This window comes from Sebastes umbrosus, chromosome 3 (assembly GCF_015220745.1).
Source record: "Sebastes umbrosus isolate fSebUmb1 chromosome 3, fSebUmb1.pri, whole genome shotgun sequence".
NCBI lineage: Eukaryota > Metazoa > Chordata > Actinopteri > Perciformes > Sebastidae > Sebastes > Sebastes umbrosus.
Genome location: NC_051271.1, coordinates 13,126,455 through 13,151,714, shown reverse-complemented (window position 1 = coordinate 13,151,714; position 25,260 = coordinate 13,126,455). Strand labels below are relative to the sequence as shown.

General features: G+C 40.6%; 1 protein-coding gene across 4 annotated transcripts in view; it reads left to right on the top strand.

The window, feature by feature from the left end:
- Nucleotides 1-24,898, top strand: part of doc2d (double C2-like domains, delta) — a 78,744-nt gene extending 53,846 nt beyond the window's left edge. For all 4 annotated transcript variants that reach the window (XM_037764083.1, XM_037764080.1, XM_037764082.1 and 1 more), the window contains 4 exons: nucleotides 1,506-1,630; nucleotides 16,729-16,810; nucleotides 17,079-17,175; nucleotides 23,253-24,898. In XM_037764083.1, coding sequence (XP_037620011.1) covers nucleotides 1,506-1,630; nucleotides 16,729-16,810; nucleotides 17,079-17,175; nucleotides 23,253-23,392 — 444 coding nt within the window. In that variant the 3' untranslated portion in view covers nucleotides 23,393-24,898. The remainder of the gene's footprint in view (nucleotides 1-1,505; nucleotides 1,631-16,728; nucleotides 16,811-17,078; nucleotides 17,176-23,252) is intronic.
- Nucleotides 24,899-25,260: the final 362 nt, after the last annotated feature.

Here is a 25,260-nt window from a genome sequence, read left to right as displayed (position 1 = left end):
TCTTATCTTTTCAGCAATTGTAATTTATCCTCTATTTTCACCGTCTCTGAAGGAAACGAAAGTTTAATTAGCCGTTTTTTTGATCCCTATACTATATGTTTCTGAGGCATGAACTCGAATATGAAACGACTCACAGGACTCCATACAGCCACGTGATGTAAATTACACCAAGGCCGCCGGTCCAGTGTTTTCCTCCTCCGATGGTCGTTATCTAATTTCTCTTCATGATTTTAGAGACAGAGGCTAATAGCTTTTTGGTCTCTGATTAGACTCAGTTTATGGTTTAACCGGGAGATTAAAAGGAGAAAGGAGCAGTGTCATTTCGCCGAGCTCAGATAAAGCATTTAATTACAAGCTTTAAAGGACCGGTGTGTAACAATTAGAGGGATCTATTGGCAGAAATGGAATGGAATATTAATACGTATGTTTTCTTTAGTGTATAATCACCTGAAAATAAGAGTCATTGTGTTTTCATTACCTTAGAATGAGCCGTTAATATATACATAGAGAGCAGGTCATCTCTTCACGGAGTCCACCATGTCTCTACAGTAGCCCAGAACGTACAAACCACTGTTAACTTTTCCTGCTTGGGCCAGAGTTGATAACGTTACACGCTCCAGAGATAACCCCCGTTATTACTCGATTTTGATTGGTTGATCACGGCGTTGTACAGTCTGTTATTTCTTTATAGCAGACCGTTGCTATGTATAACAGACCGTTGCTATGGACGCTGTTCTGATCTCAGACAACCATAATACCATATTTTAGTCAAATTATTGATTTCTTAAGTAAGTGGCCATGTAATAAGCAGCATAATGTACAGCTAGCGGGTCATTGTTGAAATAAACCAAAGCCATTGTCGGAATTTATTTCACAACAATGACCCGCTAGCTGTACATTATAACTCTGTTGGTCTTGAGGAGCTGCAGCATTTGTTTCTGCTCAAACTGCAACTTCAACTGTATATTCATGTGATATTCTCAAAGCTAAACTAACTCTGTCTTTTGCTCCACTAGCTCACTTGTTCACTCACACACATTTGCCGCCACTCTCTCTCTTGCTTCACCACTCACTTCCCACGTACACACACACTCTAGGTACTGGCTCTACTATTCTCTAAATGACCTACGCTACTCTTACAACAGCTCTAGAGCTCTAGGGCCATTCACGTTTTCACGTCAGCCATCGTAGTTCTCCTGCACACTTGGCACACAGGAGAGGTTGCAATCTGCAACTTCACTGCTAGATGCCGCCAGATGTTACACACTACCTTTAATTTGAACACTCCTGTTGCCCATACATAAAAAAAACGAAATGCAAGGTAGTGAAAGTGTTGTGAAAGTATTTTAATTCCATTTTATTTGTGTTGCTTTGAGTGAAAAGTGTTTTGAGAAGTGCTATTGACCCTGCTGCAGGATTCCCCGCTGTGTTTTCATTGAAGAGGGAAATGTCAGGTTGAAAACAGGTGCTCTGTCTGACACTGTTGTTGTCGTCTGCGTCCCCAGCGTGGCCGCATCCTGGTGTCACTGTGCTATAACACAGAGAAGGGCTGCCTGCTGGTTGGGATCATACGCTGTGCCCATCTGGCCGCCATGGACTCCAACGGCTACTCTGACCCCTTCGTCAAAATGTAAGTCATCTCTGATATTCATGAACAAACCTGTTATCCTACAAATTATGCTCATATGCAGCTTTTCTGCATTAGCAATTCACAGTGGGGTCATGTTCTCATAGTACAATGAAAAGTCAGGGTGTGTAGATTGATTTCAACCTGGCATATTTCCCATACAGTAAATGTGTCCATTGTGGCTTTATGGGTTATGCTAACTGAAAAAAAGACGTAATTTTTACATGAATCATTTCAAGCGCTTGTCTCTGAGTCCGACCAAAAGTAAGCACAGAAAGTAGCCGCCTGGAATAGCCATGTTGGCTAATTCATAGGGATCTAAATTATTTTGCATGAGCCCTCGTTTCCCTGACTCTCTAACGGAGGTGGCATGTGCAAAGTTATCATGACAAATAGAGTCACAATGGCAGCATTTATGGGAAATACACTAGTTTGAAATTACCTGGTATTTTCGTTTTAATGTCCTGTCGCAAGAGAGACATTTCTTTTTCAATTTAAACATGATAATGAGTTTATTCAATCAGGTGTGAATCTTTGGATTGAAGGTGTGCCTTTTTCCTTGATATTGTTTTTGCCAAGGCAGCTGACATAATATTGGGATGTGCATGCACTACTACTGTTTGTGGCTGTTATCTTTGACTTTATCTAATAAACTACATCTTAACCATTAGCTGCAGTGTTTGGATGGATACTGAAAAACGTTGGCAGTGAACATATAGTCAGTATTGTGGCATATGACTTAGGAAGGTGTTTATCAGATTCCAAAACAGCTTTATTTTGGAGATATCTGACAGGGTATTCTGGGCTGTTTTATACGCCTGAAGAAGCTATGTTGCTTGTGGTGGTGTTGGTTCATAAAACATCTGATGTGGTGCACATTTAAACACAGGATCCAGGGAGCCGTTCCAACAATTTATTAAAGTCAAGGTGTGAAGTTGGATGGCAGTTGGTGGATGATTTTTTCTATTAAGAAAAGACATTAACAGATGATATTATAAATCTCATGAATATAATACAAATTACAAATAATAAATTAGATCATTTTAACTTACATCTTTATGCATCCACAATCTGGAATTTGCCTTTTCTCCCTCACATATTAAACTCAGGTATCTAACATAACACAAAACAATCTGTTAACTTTCAAACAATATATATCTCATTTCAACCAACTAAATTATAAAGGTACAAAAGCCACATTAAACTCACATCACTCTCTCTTTGTTCTGCCTGGAATTGTTTGGAGGGAAAAGGGAGGGTTATGGCCTGGAGGGCAGATTTATATAATCTAGGGGGAGTGGTTTAATCAAGAGTGGCATTCTATAAAATGCCTGCAGGTGGGTTAGAGACTTGTGATTTAACAACGCCAAAATAAAACATGCTATTTTCTAGTGGTGCAACAATTCAACAAGTCCACTGTTGGGTATGTATTGCTGTTTTTGGGTCACGGTTTGTTTTGTTGTGCACATTAGGGAGCAGAAAACCATAACCATATCCAATGTGTTTGAACTCCAAAATATATAAACAGATAACACTGATTTTATACATGAAATAAGGCAGGTTACTTAATGGTCAAATAGGCCTATGTTCAGATAATTGCCTCTTCTATGTCTCTAGGTCTGATTTTAATAGCAGTGCAACGGTTCAATAAGCCCAAGGTTCGGTTTGTACGTTATTTAACGATTCGGTTTTGCATCCCTGTGTCTGTAGATTTTCACCTGAGGCTTGGTAGGGCTAGCATCACAGCTACCACACTACAACGATTCTGTTTTCGAGACCCAAAACATAGAAAAAACCGAGTCCCACCTCGCAAAACTACCGACCTCAAACACAGAGAATATAGAAGAGCTACTCACAGTTGGAGAAACTGTTATGCCACTGCCAATTTAATTTCACAAAGAGCGAGCAAAATGTTTCTCCAAAGATATAATACTGTAGTGTTTTCTGAGGAGTTTCTGGAGGCGTTTCATCAGCAACCACACAGACACACACACACACACACTGTGAGCAGCTCCTCCATTTCTTTTGTGCATTGCATCATGGGACATTAACAGCACACTTTAAAATCAAGCATTTTTTTAATCTGCATACTGACTTTTTGAGTATACATCATTTTGTCACTTGTTCGCTGTGAATACACCTAATACTCAAACCCTGTGTAGTGTTAGTGTGTAGTATGGACACAGCTGAGGTTAGACAACGTAACCTTTGTTCTATTTCACACACGCTTTGCCCTTTAACCAGCCTGACACACTAAAACTCCAGCTTAGTGAGTTGATGGAGAATATAACCAGAACAATCTCTAACACTTCCTAACTGGACGCGATGCGAACGAGCGAACATCAGATTGTTTCAGTTTTTCTTCTTTGAAAAACCACTCGCCCTGGCTCTATTTATGTGAAGTTTCGCGCCCCTCCAACCTATTTTCACTGGTCAAAATCAACAGTGACAGTTAATCAATATCACTCTCTCTATGTAATAGAGAGTGACATCGCTTGTAGTATATCTGGACAATTTTTCGCACTCCATTCGCCAGAGTTCGCACAGTCGCTGTATGTTAGGAAGAGGTGTTAGACACATAATGGTGTCTGATAAGTCAGCTGCCTGTGATGCCAATGGGAGCCTAACAATGTTAAAATGACACTGCCATACAGTAGAGACGCAGTCCCAACCAGGAAAATGAATCAGCAACAATTTTGATAATAGTGAATGAATCGTTTTAGTCATTTTATTAAGCAAAGAAGCAAGATATTAATTTGTTCCAGCTTCTCCAATGTGAGGATTTGCTGTTTTTATCTCTTTTATATCATTAAAAATCTAATTTCTTTGGTTTTTGGACTGTTGGTCAGATAAAACAAATAATTTGAAGACGTCACCTTGGGCTCTGGGAAATTCCTGACATTTTATAGATTAAAGGTAGGGTCGGTAACGCTGAGGAACTTGCAAGAGTACACTAGATTTTAAAAATGTTCTAACTGAAAAACCAAGCCCAGTGTTGCCAAGTCTTTTCCAATGAAAGTAGTGGTAACACTTTATTTTAGGGGTCTGCAAATTTCATGGTAATTAGGTGATAATTAGCAAGTAACCTATTTGAAATTTCTTTTGAATTACTGCCAAATTACCCCAATATTTACCTCAAAAATGATCAAAAATTACTTTATTATAAACATTATTTAATAATTATATTCTGCTATTTCCCAATACCTGGTAATTTATTTAATACATTTCCAGCAAAAGAATATAAAGTTAATTGGTATGCTTGATTTCCATGTCTTCTGATAAATAGATAATAATTAGCAAATAACTTATTTGAAATTTCTTAAAACACTCACAGAATCATTACATTAGTTACCAGGTTACATTTGTTTAGACAATAAGTCACACAATGGGGAGATTTGTGCCTGATCAGAAGTGTCTTCTATTAGTGTTTGGTTTTCCACCTCCGATGAAGAGCAGCCGCTTCTCAAGCCTAAGGTCCCTATTTGAACAATTATAGGCTATTTCAGCATATAATTGTTAAATTATGTTTATAATAAAGTAATATTCGATACATTTTGAGGTAAATATTGGGGTAATTTGGCAGTAATTCCAAAGAAATTTCAAATAGGTTACTTGCTAATTATCACTTAACTACCATGAAATTTGCTGACCTGTAAAATGAAGTGTTACCAAAGTAGCAGCACTAGCTCCAAAAGTCACTAAATCTAGCGAGAAAGCTGCCAAGTCTGCAACACTGACAGTCCGTCATTTCAGGCCTCCCTCTGCCACTTCCCCACAATTATCATGAAGATCATAAACATATGATGAACGTAAACAACAAACATGGCTATTGTTAGCTCTCACAGCTTTCAAGCTCGCAGCGTGTGCCTGTGACAGCCACAAATACCGGATATTTTTCTTTTTTCTCAGAGCATTTGATTTATTGATTGCTGTCAGGATGTAATGAGAATAAAAAAAAAAATGATTTGAACAACACTACCAACCCGATCTTTAAACGATTAAGCAATTAGTAAAAAAAAGCTACAGATAAATCAATAATTAAAACACTTCTTAGTTGTGGCCTTTTTTTGCCAATCTGCCCTCTTGTCAGACTGAGCTCTTCTCTCAGCCAGTACAAGGCTTTTCAAAGTGTCTTTGAAATGCAGAGCCGAGGAAAGACAAAGTCTCCGACACGACACACCTGAGCCAACCTGCCTGTAAGGCATGGGTGGTGACAGATAAAACCCACACAGCTCAATCTCTGATCTGCCTGCTGCACTTAAATACCAACAGTGCAGGGAGTGAGAGAGCTCCCACACAGGACAACCAATCCTCTAGCCAACGCCACCTCCATTAGTGGGAGGCTTCGAAGCTCCACGTTGCTGAAATTGCTTCTAAAGGAAGTTTTAGTGGCTGTAAAGTAGCTTTTTAGTTTCTGCAGCGGATTCCAAAATAGTGTGATTGGATTGAAATTTCAATCTTGACTTTGTTTTTGACCCCTTTGACCAAGACGATGTTTGTTTATGGCCTGAGGATGGTGTTAGTAGAAGATGCAGAAAACGAGGTGGATTAGACTGAGTATCCTCCTGAACCTTTGTGTGCTTCATGTAGGTTTTAAACTGGAACATGCTTCTGCCGGCGGCACATAAGTGAATGTGCAATGGTGTCATTCAGAGACTTTTGCTTGGCTGTTGTTTTTTCTTTATGCTTTTCAATTGCATACGTACATTCTTATATGTATATTTTCTTTTCTGTTTTCAACCAATCTCCTGACAGGAAATTTGATCAACTGATTTGCCTCTCGTCTAACGTCAGCTGGGATCGGCTTCAGCTTCCCCGCGTCCCTGAATAGGATAAGCGGTTACAGATGGATGGATAGATGGATGGATGGATGATTAGCTTGTTTGTTATGCACAGCCACATGACACATTGTTTGAGATCTCGGAGTAGTGTTGTAGTACTTGATTACTCGTCTCAGAATCAACTGCATTTTTAATCGGTCTTGTCTCGGTCTCAGACAAAGACGACTAATGATTTTATTTCAAGACCACAACTGCGGGGACAACACTACATTGTACGTGCATTGTCTGATTCATTTGTTAACATCATTACTGTGATTGGATGTAAAACTTCTTCCTTCAAATGCAACCAATAACTTGACTCATTTCCATCCATACATCCATTATCTGTAACCGCTTACCGCTTGGGCAAGGTCACCAGACTATCGCAGCTGACACATAGAGACAGGCAACGGGCAATTTAGAGTCAACAACCTAACCTGCATGTCTTTGGACTGTGGGAGGAAACCGGAGAACCCGGAGAAAACCCACGCTAACACGGGGAGAACATGCTAACTCCACACAGAAGGGCCCCAAGCCAGGTTTGACCTGCGACCCTCTTGCTGTGAGGTGGCAGTACTAACCACTGCAGCCCGTTTACTCATTTCTATCTGTTAACGGCTATCTCCTCACCTCCCATCACATGCACTCCAAGAAAGTGAACGTGGGAGACAGGAGAAGACGCTCTGGCTGTCTGGGAGGAGATATCCGCCAAATCTCCGGTAATAACATTTGGCTACCTAAGAACACGCAGCAGTACTGGGACTGGCACTGGTCTGGTCTTGGTCTTGTCTAGGTCTCGATACACTCTGGTCTTGGTCATGACTTAGTCTTGGTTTAGGTGGTCTTGACTACAACACTGTCTTGGTGCACTTGCGACCTACACCTACCCTTAACACCCTTCTCTTTGTAAATCCGTAGAGAAGCTTACTTGTAACATCACAGAACTATAAGGCCAGCTTGAACTGGCTGACCTAATGTTCTCAAGGAAAACAAGAGTATCAGTCGCTTCAGCAAAAAAAAAAAAAAAAGACATTTATTTACCACGGAGGGACAAAGCCCTCTAGCATAGGAAGTATGACTTATCCGTCGGTTGTGGAGGAGGAAGTAGCGTGATGTTGTTATAGATCCACAGAGTCCAAAGAGGGAGGATGAGTGAGTGGGTGGGACAATAAAACATCAGACACGAGAGGCCACTGTTCATTTTCTATTGGCAGTCGACATTGGTTTCTTTTAACTATGATTGTTCCTCAACTGTTAACACATGGTTATTATTGTAACCAGGGCAACAAAGGTCCCCTAACCTTAACAGAGTAGTCATTTTAACCCAGACCCTAATGTTTCCCAACAAAGGTTGCCAGTTCGATCCCCCTCCTGTCCACATGTCGAAGTGTCCTTGGGCAAAACACTGAACCCCAAATTGCTCCCGATGGTCAAGCTTTGTGTGTGTGTGAATGGATGAATGAGAGGCAAATTGTGAAGCCCTTTGGATAAAGGCATTTTATAAATGCAGCAATTACTTATTTTAACCCAAACCTCTAATCCTAACCAAGTTGTATTTGTGCGTAAACCTTATCAAACCTTAACCATAGCGGCGTTGGATCAGAAAACACTACTATGTGTCGTTCTAGAGGGCGTGAATGAACAACTATTGTAGTTTAAAGGTGCTAAATTCGATATCCAGAGCATTAATATAGCCGCAAACATATATTTGCTATGTAAAGATACAGAGGAGTAATGTCTACCTGAGCAGAGAATGAAGTCTCTCTCCCTCCCGAGTTTCTCCATGCTTTGTTGACATCGCCTGCTGGCTGCCCGTGCCTTTTAGTGCATGTTCCTGCAGGTGAGCGTGTCCCACTGGCTATAGCTCACAGCCACCGCTCTGCACTGCTCTCACACGGCAGTTACAGCTGATAACGTCCACCCTCTGGTTCCACCCAGGTTAACACTGTTATCTCTGTCAGCACTTTCGCCATTGTTTGCACTGTTAGCTCTTTTCACTGCCAGTTGTCACCATGTTGAGAGATGTTGAGAGGCAATAGAAATGCTCGCAATCCTGTATTTAGCTCCTTTAATTTAGAGGACTTGTTGTAGATAGAAATGGGAGAGAAGTTTGGTCTGAATGAGACAACTACAATTTCTGTATTGAAAAACATTGCTATCCAGTGGTGTTTTCATTTGGTTGCAAAACTTTATTTTGATGCTCACCCACAGTATGGAGATTTTGAAGGTTGTGTGAAGTTTTCTGTAGAGAGATGAGAGAAACAAAAAACACAGAGGACGCTCACGTCTTGTAGAAAAGAAATCTCTCAGACAAACACACACATGGATATTTTCCTTCTTTCTCTTTGAGGTATCGATTTGTTCTTCTACTCCAAAAGTGACGCCTCGTGCTTTATAAGTCTACTTTGATGCACAATGTTTTTGAGTACATCAAAAAATTGCATATGCACCCAGAGTCGCCAGCTCTTCCTCTTCTCTCTGCCGCTCTCCTCACCCACTGGGTTGCATATTTTATTCCTTTTTGTTGTGTCTCCCTCTTCTGTGTTTGGCATCCGTTCACCTGATGTTTCTTTTTGTGGAGACTCTTTTAGTTTGCTTAATTTTTTAAACCACTGCTCTGATCTGATTCGTATTTCTGGCACTCAAGTTGTTTGGATTTTTCACTTGCCTGTCTGCCAATGTTTGCTTTTGTTCTCTTTTGTAACAGGGATTCTGTTTACATCACAGAGAGTCTAGTTTACCCCAGTTCACTGGTTGGTCTGCAGAGTATGTGCTGCTCTTTTAATGCATCCTTTTGTGATTTCCACCCAATATAATTAATGCTCTGAAGTTTTAGTGAAGTTAACATAAAAGTAGGGGGTGAATGTGTTGCTGGCATAGGTGAATTACGTCTCTAGAGTACACTGAGCAATTAACTCGACACAGGAGTAAGGAATTAATTTGCTATGCTAGCTTTCTGGTGTACTTCACTGTCAGAGCGTTGATGTCCTGCAGCTGTAACACCAGCAATCCTCTCGAGGAATCTGTAAACTGATCTTGATGCCAGTCTGTCTTTATCCATGCTGTGTGTGCCCGTGCATTTGTCCAGAGGGCTTTTACCATTTGGTCTTTTCTCTCAATCAGCCTTTAGAAGCCATTCAAGCGACACAAGGTCAGAATTATCTCAGAACTAATTTGTCTTCCATTTAAAAGGACAAATTAGCATTTGAAAACTAAATGAGTTTACATCCTTCCGGAGGAGCCACACTCCTCCTCTCCCCCTGCTCCTCACACATTACCCGAAATGTTAAAAGAATAAATTATTCTGTCAGAAAAAGACATGTGAAAGCAGAAAAAAAGTGCAAAACATGTCAGATATTTCCTGCTGACCAAGCACACTGCCAAGCTTCACAGTTTTGTTCTCCCTTTCTCGCTTTCCCTCTGAACGCTTGTGTGAAAGTGAAAATCATGACTCCTCTCTGCAGCAGGCATTATATTTAGCTCCTCTTTCCAAATTGTCATTTATCTATCACATTTTTTTTGTTTTTGCGTCTCGGTGTCGTAACTTTGTTTCCTGTTTTTTCCATCTCCCTCATCTCTCCCTGTCACTTCTATATTTTTGTTGTTTCTTTCTCTTATTCACATGGGATGCTCTCGCTCTTCTGCTTGTCCCTCCCTCGACTAAACTACTGTCAGAATGGTTTTAGGTAACAAATGCTCGTCGTGACCCTGGCAGTCATCAAATTGTCATGTGATTAAGTTATGTGGGTCCAATGACATAAAGGGCAAAGACAGACGAGAGATGAAAACATTTCATTGTATGGGGGCGGTTGTTGTAATGGTACTTACCAAATATGATGTAGAATTTTTAGTATTTCAGCTCAACCCTGTACTGTTACATGACCTTGATTTCATTTAATTTCATTGCACATAGAATACAGAATAAAAGCAAATGAAAAAAAATAAAGTAAAGGACAGACGAGGTCAAGAAGCCATAGCCCTTTACAGTCGGCCTTCCATACCAAGTTTAAACAAACAAAATGACAAAATTCTTCCACTCTATTCAAGTTTTGCATATTACAATACTCTCATGCCCATTGAAAGAGTTACTATCTCCGCCGGGCGTAACCTTGGGAGGAGATTATGTGTTCAGTCGTGTAATCTTGCATATTACTGGACCCATCAGTCTAATATGTTATATGGTCATTTATGACTATATGCTCTCGAAGTGCACCTGATTGAAGCATTTCACTTTAAAATGTAGCTAACAAAGAAGTAGGGTGTATTTTGTGTAGGGGTTAGGGTTAGGGTTAGTTGTTGTGATCAACAACTGCTTCCGTTTGGACTCTTGTTTCTGTGTTTCTGTTAGGGATTAGGAGTTCCTGTCCAGATTTGCACGCCCATTAGTATTCTTTATCTATTATTCCATCAACACTGATGCATATGGTCATGGTCTATAGGGCAGTGCGTAGTGTGTGTGCGTAGCGAGAGTGTGGTTGAGCGAGAGAGAGACGGTGAGCTCAGGGCAGACAGGTGTTGGCGATCGGAGCAAAGGGAAAAGATAGCAGTGAAATTGTTTAGTGGCAGTAAATTTCCAATGTAGGTTACAGTTTGCCGATGAATGAACACTGCAGAAACACTCCTCAATACCCAAGAAGCTCCCGTGTCTTGCTTCCCAGCTGCTGGGCAAAAGGGAAGTAAGAACAAATGAAGTAAGATTACAAACAGGTCTCTGGACAGAGCCAAAGATGTCACACTCTGCTCTGCCTTGGTTGCAAAATGTAGATTAATATATTCATTCATGCATGCGTGGGAGGGAAAAACATATGCTTGCAATCTAGATGGGGTTAGACAATTGTGGTTTGGATTCTTTCAATCAAACACTACAGCAGTGGTCGTTGCAGACACACCTGGCAGAGATCTGCACTTTACTGAGTGCACTTTTCTAGTTGGTCACTTTAATCATTCCTCCTGCATACACTGGCCGCAAAGAGAATCCTTCTTGTGTCTCCAATGTAAACCCCAGTTCATGCTTACCACATCCACATGGCCATCAGGGTTTGTGTGACGTGAATAGCAAACTGGACGCTTGTTTCGTGCTCTGCATGTACGGTATTTCACCTCTGTGGTCCTCGTTAAACAGATCCGCACCATATTCTTTTTTTGACTGTTTCTTTTTGTTCAGCCGAATACAACAAACAATCGTGAGGTCGGCATCTTCTTTATAGTGTGAATGTGTGGAACACATCCGCAAACCCTTAATTGCCTTATGTATAGAAGGTGCGTGTTCACTGTCAGTGTGCAAGTCCGCAGCATCGTGTTGAAATATGAACAAACTTAACTTAAGACATGGGCGACAAAATCCACAGTGCTCGTTCAAAGGCATTCAGAATCTGACACAAAGCTTTGAGTTAGCCAAATCAAGTCTTCCAAAGTTATAGACTATTTAGTGTGAAATTCAGCAAGAAAACCGCTGCAATGAAGGATATAGTTATATAATGAGGGAATTTCGTACTAAAAGGACTGATATTGGAAGATACTAACTGATTTGTTTAAGGCGAGACACTACGGGCAATAAAACTGGTCAACCATGAAGAATGAGTTTTGCTTCCATAACATGTCTTCTTTCAGACTATAGTGGAAAGAAAACATCCATAATACACATTTAGGTGTTTATTTTACACTTTGTCTATTTGTGTCTGTAGATTTCTTCTAAATTCACCAAGTTGGCATTACATAATGCCTCATTTGCATATTGAAACATTATTTTTCAGGAAAGTTGTAATACAAAAAATAATTGTCTTAATGTACGTAATCAACTGGGGAAGTGTCATGGTGATATCTGTTAGTTCATTTTTTTTAGGCTGCCTGTAGTTTCTCCTGCTGAAGCCTCATATTAGCAAGCATTTCTGCACAGAACAAGGACTGTGAATTTTGTCCCCCATCTTTTACAGTGTAGTCACGCTTCACGGCCAGTATAGACAGAAGTAATACTTACAGTGACTAATAACTCCGTCACTCTGAACATATGTGAGCATTGTATTACTGAAATACTGACTTTAAAAAAAATAAAAAAAAATCAAAGCTTTAAATTATAAAATCCTCATGAATACAAACAACATCTAGAAAAAAAAATGTATTAGAAGACTTGGCTAAAATGAACAGCATGTAATATAATGTGAGCTAATGGCTGTATGTATAGCAGGCTGGTGTCATGAAGACAGGAGAGTTACAGGAGGTGACAACACAATCATTAACACCATCATTACATATCTCACACATTCGGTATGCAAATATAGTACCCTTGTAAATCTGCTAAGCTCGGGGTTTTGTAGAGACTGTGGCAGATGTTTTGAAGCTGTGTTAGATTTGAGTATTTCTGGGTGTTCCTGTTATTTTGTCCACCCCTTATATGTCATTCTTAACAAGAGTTGTCCATACTTGTCCATACTGCTCTCTATGAGAAAAACAGAAGAGCATGCACCTGTCAATCTCTGTTAACCTTATCAGTCAGTGGAGGTTTTTCACATGTGTGGCTGAAATAGTGAAAGTGTATAGCACAGAAAAGTGTGACTTTACTGTATTTTGCTGTGAACGACCTAGTTTTTTAAGAAACGGCCAACAATAACTGGGAGGATAATCCCCCCCTATCTCTATGGGCCAGCCTTCCATGTTATGAATTATTCTTCACATTGAATTTTCTACGGTAATTTGGCCATAGTTTGGTTGCTGCTGTACAGAATATTTTATATTTATGCTATCATTATTATGAATGCTGCTGTCAAATGATGTTTTGTTATTCTGGAAATTGGAAATCCCCAGTCTGAACGGCCTTGGAGCCGCATGTAAAATGTGATTTGGCACAGCTCAGTCTGAGACGTCCCCCGAGCCCTCACCTCACCCTCTCACATGCTGCCGGTCAAATAAACGCTTTTTTTGGACGCCTCTCTGCAAGGATTTCTCCTTTTCTTCTCGTTTCTTTTCTTGTGAAGACGGTCAGACCTTTGTATAAGCTCCAGGTATTTTAATGCTGATTAGCTTATGGAGAAAATGACCTTTTTAATATACAATAAACACCTAACAGAGCCTGTGACTGGTAACAAGAAGTTGTTTGGTAACATGTCATCAACTGAACAACAATATAATTGGGAGTATAACAGGTATACAGTAGGTTTATTAGTAGTATGTACAAAATTATTTCTGAAGTTATCTGCTGTGTATGTCCTTCCAGAGGGCATTTCACCAGAGAGGAGAGAATAACCTTTAAAGATGTGAGCAGACAGAAAGGTTTCATGCAAATTATCATGTAATTCTCTCAAATTTAGCCACTGAACCGTTTGTGTTTATTCGCCCCAGATAGCCAGTGTCCTTATTTTTCCACAATGTTAAAGCTGAAGTAGGCTGATTGGAGCAAATATGATTTAAAAAAAAATAATTATAAAACGGTCACTATATCGTAACAGTAGTACAGGAAACAGGTAACCTGAAAAAATCATGTGCCTCTGTGTCCTCCGGTGTCTTCCGGTGCTCCTAATGGTTTCTGCAAGATTTCACAGACCGGAGGAAAACAAGCAGTAAGAGCTGATCTCAAATGGTCAAACTAGGCAGCGCTGATCAAATATGAATCAATATTCTGTTACTGTAATGCCTATTTCTCGCCTCAGATGTTTTCAGAATCATCTTGTAGTGTACTGTTTAGCTGTAAAATGAGAAAGTTTGTGACGCGGCCGCCATTGTGAAATCTGGTGAAGGAATGCCAAGTTTCGGTCACATGACTGGAGCACAGCCAATAGGAACGCTCTCTCAATGAAATGACCTGTGATTGGTCAATGTCTCCCGTCATGGGCTAGATTTTTAAAGCCTGAAAACAGAGCCATGAGGATGTGCAGAAGTCTAGTTATCTCTCAGAACACTTGAATTACAATATGCTGAAAGGTTATTATGGAAATGTTGCCCAGTGATGCCAGAAATATACTGCCTACTGCCACTTTAAGTCTTAAGGTTATTATACTGTAGCTGCACCAGCTGACAAAACTAGACACTTCCCACCTATATACCGATTCAGCTCCTGTTTCCCTCCCACCCACCAGCAGGATCATCATATTTGAATATTTTAACAAATTCACTGTGAGTAATACGGCGATGTCTGCTGGTGATCTCCCTTCACAGGTTATTTGGTTAGTTATGTAGACATGAGAGGTGGGCAGTTCAACCAAAGAATGGCTTCTCCATCTCAGATTGTCTCAGAAAAAAAGTCTATGTTATTGTTTGTTATAGATGTACTGTAACCATCATCAGATTTATCTTGCAAACCCTTGGCCGGTTTCTGTGAACATCTGGACTAACTCTGATATTGAGGCTCCTTCGGTCAATCCTGGTTAAGACAGAACCAAAAATATGTTGATACGTTTTATTACACGGCTTTGTTGAATACTCGATTCTGATTGGTCAATCACGGCGTTCTACGGTCTGTTGTTTCTTTATAATAGACCGTTGCTATGTATAACAGACTGCTGCTATGGGCACAGTTGTGATGTCGGACTCTGGCGGACCATTTTTGTGTTAATTTATTGACTTTTTAAGTAAGTAGCCGTGTAATAAGAAGAATAATGTACAGCTAGCGGGTCATTGTTGTGAAATAAATCCCTTCAGGGCAATGCGAGACCTGTTGGGGTTTATTTCACAACAATGACCGGCTCGCTGTACACTATCCCTTACATGTGGGGCTGCAATTTATGATTATTTCCATTGTTGATTAATCTGTTGATTATTTTCTCAATTAGTTATTTGGTCTATAAAATGCCAGAAAATGGTGAAAAATGTCGATCAGTGTTTCCCAAAGCCGAAGATGACGTCCTCAAATGTCTTGCTTTGTCCACAACTTAAAGATATTCAGTTTACTGTCACAAAGGAGTAAAGAAACCAGAAAATGTTCACATTTAAAAGCTGGAATCAGAATTTTGACTTTTTTTTTTTTCTTTAAGAAATAACTCAAACCGATTTAATCAATTTATCAAAATAGTTGCAGATTAATTTAATAGTTGACAACTAATCTATTAATCGTTGCATTTGCATCTTTTAGTTGTCAACAACAACAAGTAGCAGGACTGAATTCACAATTGTCACTGATAACTACAACTTTAGCCCAATCGTTTCATATCGTGAAGAAAAATGGCATTTTCATCACTGACAACGTAAAGTGTCTCAAGTCTTTGTGCCACCATTTATCAGTTCCTCCTCCTCCTGTTCCTCCCCACCTCCATCCCTCTATTCTTCACTCGCTCTGATTCCGGCTCTGCAGTGACAACCCCAAGCCCATCCCATGCATCAGCTGTCAGGCCAGGATTCGTCACTAGCGGGGGGGAGTCTGGAAGAGTGAGATATCTCTCCCCTCCCCTGAACACCTTGACTTGGAATTTATGCTGATGATGACTCCCATTGCCCTTTAGCGATCCTTCTGTTGCCTCTTTGCTGGAGCGAGCAGTCCTCCGACATCGGCATGATTACGATCTTGCTGTGGTCTACTGTCTCTCTCGGTTTCTCTCTCACTCTCTCACTGTCCCCGTCTTTGTTCAAAATACTTCTGGGTCACATATTATCTCAGAAAGAGATTTTGCAAATTTTCTGTCTCCCTTTGTTTCTGCCATTCAGCAAAGTTCACTGTCGCAACAGAGCAAAAGGTTAAAAAAAAGTAACGGATTAATTAATTTGATCTCATCGATAATGATTGTTCTGGCCTTGTTTAAACCTACCTATTACCCCCCCCAACCAAACTTTTTGGACTCTGCTCCAGCTCCGATCTAACTAGTTTTGCTTGAGGGCGTGCCAAACAAAGTGCTAGGCAGGTATTATGCAAATGTGTTACTTGGTGACATCACCACGTTACGGAAGAAAAGGCAGGACTTCAACCGAGGCGTTTCAGGCAGTTCAGGAGCAGTGTTTCTGTGGGGGAGAGTAACTCCCTTTGGCGTGGGCTTTGTAACTTTGCAGACCTTTTACATTCACAAAAAATATATAAGGAAAGGGAAAAAGTACAAAATGAGGTCCTCTTTAAAAAGTAAAATGCGTTTGAGGATCTCTCGCCAAAGAGCACCTCTAACTATATCTATATTTTGACACTCCTTTCATCTAAGTAACTCTTAGCCAGAAAGAAAATCAGTGTGTTTCACAAAATGTCAAACTATTCCCTTTATTTCAAGCTGTGTGTCATCCTGAGGTTGGACATGACCTGAAGACTGTGCAAGTTCCCCATGAATGTATATCCTCTTAAGCTTTTGCTCGCTTTTTTTCTCTCTTTCTCAGCATGTTGCAGCCAGATATGGGGAAAAAGTCCAAGAACAAGACTACAGTGAAGAAAAAGACTCTCAACCCCGAATTCAATGAGGTAGGACTTGTCTCCTGCTTTATAAATAACCACAATACACCTGGCAACTTCTTTGCTTTTCTATTCTGAGCTCAAGATGATGTTCTGTAGTGTATCTCAGGTTTGGATGAGCATGGCAATCAAGCAAATCTAACATTTCTTCCTTGAATGTGTTCTCAGCGTCAATCTGCATGTCTCTACTGATAATGCACTAAATTACAGTTCCTTTCAACTCTCATGCTAATGAATCATTGATATAGATTTGCTCTTGTGTGCACCACCTGCACAGGAGTTTTCATATGAAGTTGCCCCGGACCAGCTGGCGAAGAAAACCCTGGAGATCTCTGTGTGGGACTACGACTTGGGAATGAGCAACGACTTCATAGGTAGGCTGAGAAAAAAAAACTGAGGAGTGGAGGGGAGGAGCTGCAGCAGCAAAGTAGATGTCTGCACAAGACTGTTGGAATGAAAGCGGCGCAATTGCAGAAAACATAAAAACCAGGCCGAGCGTGGGCGGAGAGAGGAGTAAAAAAAAGAAATGCATAGAGATGAGGGGTAATTATGAGGCTTGAGGAGAACGATTTGCGCAAGCAAAGGAGAGTTTGAGTGGAAAAGGAAATGCTTTAGAAATCAAAAAAGGGGCTCCATCCTTCGTGGGTTTGGCACATCAGATTGCTGCTGCTGCTGCTTCGTCAGGCTGCTTAACAGCTTTGGCATGGCCTGATGTGTATATCATGGCAATGGAGCACATGGGAGCTTAGGGAGTGATGGGGAACTAGTGGGGAGGCACAGTGAGAATGGATTACCACCCTGTGAGCTTGAAGGCCTTCAGATCAAAGCGTTTTACTCGGTCCAATGTGTGTGTGTGTGCACTTAAGTGTGAGGTCGTGGGTTGGTGGGAGACAACCAGTGTTTAGATAAGCCCAGTGAGTTATTAACCCTGCCGGGAGAAAAGGCCATCATTCTAACGTACAGCCTCAGATAACGACCATTCCCCTGACCATTATCATTATAGGTATAGACACATCAGCCTACCAGTTATGTTAATCAGGGCTGGGAGAAAAATGACAGAGAAAAAGAGGAATGGAGGAAACGAGTTGATAAAGAGGCAGAGTGAACATAATCCCAGTGCACTTGTATAAGAGTGAGAGCAATAACAAGCGGGCTAACAGGCTTATCTGGAGATACAGAGGATGTCACGGTGAGAAAAGGTGAGATTTCAGAGATACATGGAGGAGAAACCTGAACAATGAGAGAATAAATGCGAGGGCAAAAGTACACAAGAAAACACCGGCAATAAATCAAGTGGATGACTTGTGGGAGCGATCGATACACAAGGAGAGATGGGAAATTTCATCTTGACCACGAATCAAACCAACACCTCTGATTTTGAGTGAGCTGTGTTGTGTTGTACATTTACACTGCCCATGTCATCTTGTAAAACTCACAGAAAACATGATACAACTGTTAAAGAAACTAAAGAGACACTATAGATACCAAACTGTCTTTAAGTCGTTTGGTGCAAGTCAAGTCTCAAGTCAGTTGAGACAACTTTAAATCAAGTCTCAAGTTGGGGGGAGTCGTTTCGATAACCCAGGTCAGCATCGCTGCCAATACGCAGATGAGTGAAGCCAATGCTGAAGTGCCTTGTATAGAAGTCTATCAGAAAACGACTCTACTTCTCACTTGATTTATTACCTCAGTAAACATTTTAAACATTAGTTAATGGTCTCAATCACTAGTTTCAAGTCTTCTTCATTATAGCATGATGTTCATTTAGTAAGTTATGGTCACATTTATAGTCAAATAGACCATAAAGCAGGGTATGCTTTAGGGCGTGGCTACTTTGTGATTGACAGGTCGCTACCACATTGTTGTCTGGTCTGGGAGTTGTCCGTGTTTTCATCTTTCAAGTTTAACCCTTTCACAATGTGTTTTCAGTTCATGAAAATCAATTATAACCTTTTTGGTTGCCTGAAAATGCTTTATTCAGCGATCAGTTGTACTTAGCTCCACCCTCTTGTGTCACTTCTGGTTGCAAAAAAACAAGACGGCGACGGCCAAAATGCAGAACTCGAGGCTTCAACACTGTGGTCCACAAACCAATGGGTGACATCACAGTGACTACATCCACTTCTTAAATACGGTCTACGGGTATTGACCATGACTGATCCACATTAAACCCAGTTTAAACATTAAAGTCTTTATCAAATTTAGCGATTCAGCTGTATATTAAGTACATTCATTTTAATCACAGTTGGCCACCGACTCAGCTTTTAGTGTCACAGCTGGCCTCATATTACCTCACCTAAAATGTTTCATGCAGTAAGGTACTGTATACAAATGTGAACCTGGTAACGACTTGGTACTCGAAGACCAGCTGAATTGAAATTGGATTCAGTATCGGAAGAGAAAAAGTTGTCAAATCAAGTTTCAATTGAAGTCTGAATATGTAAATTGCAAGTAATTTGCAAATCTTTCAGATCTGTCGATGCTCATCATTAAAATGACACCTCATTTTAACAGTGTGCATTAAAAGCTGTTTTAATGCACATGGCTGAGACCAAGTCCTTTTAATGCTTAATAATTAAAATGTCAAGGTATGTGGCTACTGTATGCTAGGTGTACCTGTTGCTGTTTCATTTTTAAATTGTTGGATGAGACTTTTTGCTTTCAAGTCTCAAGTCTCCAGGCAGTTAAGTCTTAAGTTTTAAGGGTTTTATATGCTTCAAACAATCTGGTTCTCATGAAATGCCATCCGCACAAAAAGGCAAAAGTGTTTGTACATTTAGAGAATGGTCACGCTTGAAGAGAGAGGGGCGAGACGCAATGATTCGCGCAAATGTGGATGATGGTGCACACATTCAGACATTCTCTCTTCAAAGGCATGCAAAAAGTAACACAAGTAGTTGTGTGTGAAAACTTAAAAGAGAGTGAAAAGTTAGAATCCTGTATACTTCGTCATCTCTTCACACCTGGCCAACCGCTAGGTGAAGCAGGGATACTTGTTGGACTGTCGGGTTTTGGAAAGTTACTAAAATTAAACGATGATAGGTCTGCAGTTCTGCTAGATATTTAGTTCACCACACGTTCTTGTGTATCTGCTGTTTGGGTTGAAAGAGCCAGATGTGCAGCTGTTGTTATGGGTAAAAATAAGCATACAGAGAACAGGGTCGAACCTGTGCGAGTGTTGCTGCACACCTGCTCGCCAGCCCCGAGTGTCAGCCCCACCCTCGCCTGTGTCATCTCATCCGGCTCTGGTTCCTCATCCCTCTTCTGTCCCCTAATGCATGCCAGGACGGCTGACCATTTTTCACTCGCAACTCGCAGGCTCAGAGAACACGCCATCGATCTCTGTTCGGAGGTGGTGGGAGTGTTGTGGGGGGTGGAGGTGACCAAGTGCTGTGTGCGATTATCCTATCGAAACTCTGTCAACAGGTTTTGACCTGCACTCTGAGTCGTGTGAGTCTGTGTGTGTGAAAGGAAAGGGAATGAGGATGCAGGACGGGAAACCCTTGCTCCTCTCCTCCCAGAGGCAGCATCTCAGGCAGCGTTCAACGCCGAGCGATGAGTTGCTGATCAACAATCGAGCCTTGTCCGCCCGCGGCTGTCATTTTCCAAGGCGCTGTTAGAAGGCAGCATTGCCAAAATACCGTGTTTAAAACTTCACGCTCCATTAACTGTGCAATCACAGCCAAGGGAATGGCTCTGCAATAACCTCGGTGTGACAACTGCCTGCATCTCTCTGTCATACAATCTGCTCCTCCACCAACGCCTCCGTCACCTCCATTCACTTTCACCTGAGTCATTTCCTGCTTCTCTGCTTATTTATTCCCCCCATTCTCTTTCAATAAATCTTTCGCTATCTAAATCTCTCTGTCTTGTAATTCCCCAGCCAGCGGTGTATTTCTCTTTCTCTCTGACTGGAGGAATTTGTCTCGAATGTCTGTTTGCTTCCTTCTTTGCTCCCATGTCTGCCTGCCAGTCAAATGATATTAATCTTTATTGGCATGAATGTTGCCGAAGCTCAGTTACATGATTGAATATTAGATTTTAGTAAGAAAACAAAATATCTGTCAGTCTGTCCCATGGATGTATGAAGAGAACTGGATACAGCGTTTGTGGCGGGCTCCTGTTCATTCCTAGAGTTGCTCAGTGGCGCATGAAGGCAAAATGGCTCGACTGCTGAGTGATAAAGTACCCTGATCATCCGCCAATCTTCCGCATCCATTGGGCCCATAGAGCAGGCGCGGTAGTGTTTTCTTTAACTCAGCCCTCGCTCCAGCCTCGGTCTGGCTCTCATTCACATGAACGGAGGAAGGGAAATAACTCTGGATTCGACTATTAGTGCATTTTACAACTTTTAGGACCTAATGATTTAAATAAGGGATATTCAAGTGTTCATACTGGGAAGTTGATTCACCTAAAAAAACAATATCTGCTGAGTTACAGATGTCTCTTTCCCAATGTAGGTCTATGGGAAAAAGGCAGACAAAATCTATGACTATTTTGGTCATGGGTTTCATACACTTTCTGTAATAAAACTTAAAAAATTGTATCAGATGGGGGATCCTGGGACAAAATCTTATCAAATGGGGGTCCGTGGTCTAATTTGTGTCAGTATAAGGGTCCTTGACGAGAAAAAGTTTGGGAATCAATAAGATAGTGAATATTGGACTTACAATAATCAGGTACCCAGAAACACGACTCCAAATAAATAAAACTGTTCGATGTGTAAACCAGTGATTCTCAAATTTGGGTCCATGAAATAATTTGCTATAAATTATAAAACTGTGCTGTATCATTAAAAAGTACATATCTACAGATTGGGTCCATTTGCGCAAATAAAGCAAGAATATTGTGTCCATTACTCCCACCGACGTTAGCTTTGGGCCAATAGAAGCTCTGAGTTGATTGTGACACACAGCAACAAGTTTGTTGTTTTAACATTAAAGCACTTACTGAAAGTCAGCTTTAGACTGGTAAGTTTAAATATCTGGATTTGTTAGGACTATGTCACTCTTGCCACTGTTCATTTCTTGAAGGCTTTCAAGATCAATTACTTGAAATGTAGGCTATAAATGCTGTCAAGTTGAGTCCAAATGCAATTTAAATGAAATCACCCTCTTTCTAAAGGTAAATAAATGGTATTAAAGTTTCCCCACTGTGGCACTAATAGAGGATTATCTCATCTTATCTTAACATGATTCAAATTGAAATGTGTTTGTTTATCACTATGAAACAGGTCTGAAGTATTTAGGTTGAAAAGTTTTAGAATACAAATGGCTTTAATGGCATCTAAGAGTACAAATGGTAGTAAGCGTTATGATTAATCTGCGTTATGATTATGAGGGGGTCCTTGGAAAAGTTTTGCCTCTTTAAGGGGTCCCTAGCCCCAAAAAGTTTGAGAACCCCTGCTTGCTGTAAACAACCAGTTCAATGTCAGTGTTGTTTTCACAACTTGTTTCCGCTGCCCCCAAGTGACAAAAAAACAGTTATTGCAGATTTAAATTTTCTCCCTTTTTGAAGTCCCAAAAGGTAAAATTATCGAATATTTCACCAAAAAGCATCGACTAGAGAAAAAGACGAAAGTCCAAAAAAAACAATCCCTCAAATTTATCTTGTGACCCTTTGGAGGGACCCGACCCCTATGTTGGGAACCACTTAGCTAAACTACTGAGGTGGAAAACCAAAACTAATAGAAGACACTTCTGATCAGGCTCAAATCTCACCATTGTGTGACTTATTGTCTACATAAATGTAACCTGGTAGCTAATGTCATGATTCAGGGAGTTTTTTAAGAAATTTCAAAGAAGTTATTTTCTAATTATTATCTATTTATCAGCAGACATGGAAATAAATCATATCATTTAACTTTGTATTCTTTTCCTGGAAAATGTATTAAATAAATTACCAGCTATTTTTTTTACTGCTTATTGGGAAATAGCGGAATATAATTATTAAATAATGTTTATAATAGATATAAAATAATAATAATAAAAGTCCAGAGTCAAGTCCCAAGTCAAGACAGGCAGGCAAAGTCATTTTGATAACTTTTTAGGTAAATATTGAGGTAATTTGGCAGTAATTCCAAAGAAACTTCAAATAGGTTACTTGCTAATTATCACCTAATTACCATGAAATTTGCAGATCAGTAAAATGAAGTGTTACCCAGTAAACTCCTACATGTGCATTGATGCATTAGTATTGGTAATGAAATAGCATAATATACAATAATATATCATTCACAAGGGACACTCTTCTGTAGACATTTTACTTTTAATGGAGTATTTTTTAGATTGTTATATTTGTACTTTTAACTAAGTAAAAGATGAGTGCTTCTTTCTTTCTTTCGTTCCTTTCCTAGATTCCTCCCAATTTCTGTCTCCTTTCATTACCCTCCAAGAACAATTCCCCATCACCTCCTGATTCTTCTTCTCTGTTTCTGCCTCTCTGTGTGCAGGTGGAGTGGAGCTGGGCATCAATGCAAGCGGACAGAGACTCAGACACTGGTTCGACTGTCTCAAAAACAAAGGGAAGAAAGTGGAGTACTGGCATACGCTCACGCAGCAAGGAGCCCCGAGCGGTGACAAACCGGACTAAATTACACAAGACATTCATGCATACTAACACACACACACACACACACACACACACACACACACGCAAACACACATTAACACACACACATACATATGTCTCACTGGAAGATGGTTGATAAGAGAGACCAAGTAAAGCAGTAATAAGAGAAAAGGATAAAACATGCAATAATAATGTTGAAAATAACGCCAATAATTACTACACCAAGTATTAGTATATACTAATATTAGTGATGGTAATAAGGTGTAATCTGAATACTTTTTTTTTTTTTAAAGGTGAACCAAATTGTGACGATGTCCTCATTAAAGTGTTGACGTAACAAAACAATACTCACAAAATTGTGCTTTAGACCTTACTGTATTGTGGAAGTCGCTCATATTCTGTCATTCAAATTTACACCTAATGAAGAGATTTGAGAGTAATGTACTCAAAATTCATTCAGTGAAAGGCGCCAAAGGTGTGTGCACGCTAGTGACTCATAATGTGGTATGTAGTTACTGGAGCGGGAATGTTATGTACTGAGAAGTTTCTATTTTAGTGGTTGTTGATCTGATGCAAAACAACACACCGTATTATAAAGCACAAAATGATCCATTTGGTGGATTTGTACCTTTACCGTTTCAGTGTTCTTGTTCTTATGTCTTTCATTGTCTTTAAGTGACAGTGGCTTTCTATACACGTTCATATCAGACATTAACGTGTCCGTATGTGTGTGTGAATGTGTGTGTGTGCATGAGGGCTATGAGAATATGAGTGCCTACATTTTTCTGTCTGTGCAATATGTGTGTCTTTCTGTATTCACGTCACGCCCCATTCAAAATGTCTCCGTCCAACTTTAGAACCACAGAGGTGTGAAGAAATAATAACAAAGGACAAGAAATCCTCTGCCACCGCCACCGCCGCCGCCGCCACCACCACCGCAGGCCTCAGTGGTGTGAGCGTTCCTGGCTGGGGGACACTGACAAGCTGTCAATCGTGTGTGCCAGACCCTTTGCCATCCCTCTCTCCCATTGCCCATTGACAGTCATAGAGCAACTTTAAGCATGGAATATACCTTGATGTGTCCCCTCTGACCGCTCTTTTTACTTTCCTGATGAAAGGCTGAACGGATATTGCTTTTTGGAGGTGCCGTTTGTACCTATACTTTGCTGCAGCATTATGAACCAGATTTCAACAGGATCCAACCCGGTTTACCTCAGTGACTCCAATTCTGCTCCAACCAGTGCTCGAAGGGAGCCGGTGTTATGTTTAAGTCTGTTTCCCTCCTGTTAAAATGATAGCGCCCCCTCTCGGTGGCTAGGATTAGGGATAAGGGTTGGTTCAGGTTTAGGTAGGTGGAGACGCATATTGACGGGGAAACAGTATTCAACACAACACCAGCTCTTCTAGGTTTTACTCTTTAGTGTACCGTGTCTTTTTGTTATGCATCGACACTTCTCACAAGCTGCCGGCATGCTCCGAGCCAACACGTTCTCATCCCAACTCATCATATACTGCCGCTTTATCACACCCCTTGGCGTCACTTTAGGTTTTGGCATCAAAGCCACTATAGGTTTAGGAAAAAACTACATGGTTAGGCTTAAAACTACTACGTTTCTAAAGTGAAAATGAAACTGAACGTTGTGAACACGGGACACGAACGAACAGCTGAATGAATCGTGAAAGTGAAACTTAAAGCACAGGACACAAACAGCGGTCTCCTGGATGAAAGCCTTGTGTTTGTTGGACCCATCCACCTCCCCTCCCGAAACCATGTGTGTTTTTTTCGGTCTTTAAACTACGTCACCACACTCCCGGCACACATTCTCTGAGCGTTTACTGTTGCTGCAGATGGGTTTACATTGTAGTTAATGGAAAGTTCAGTGCGTCTC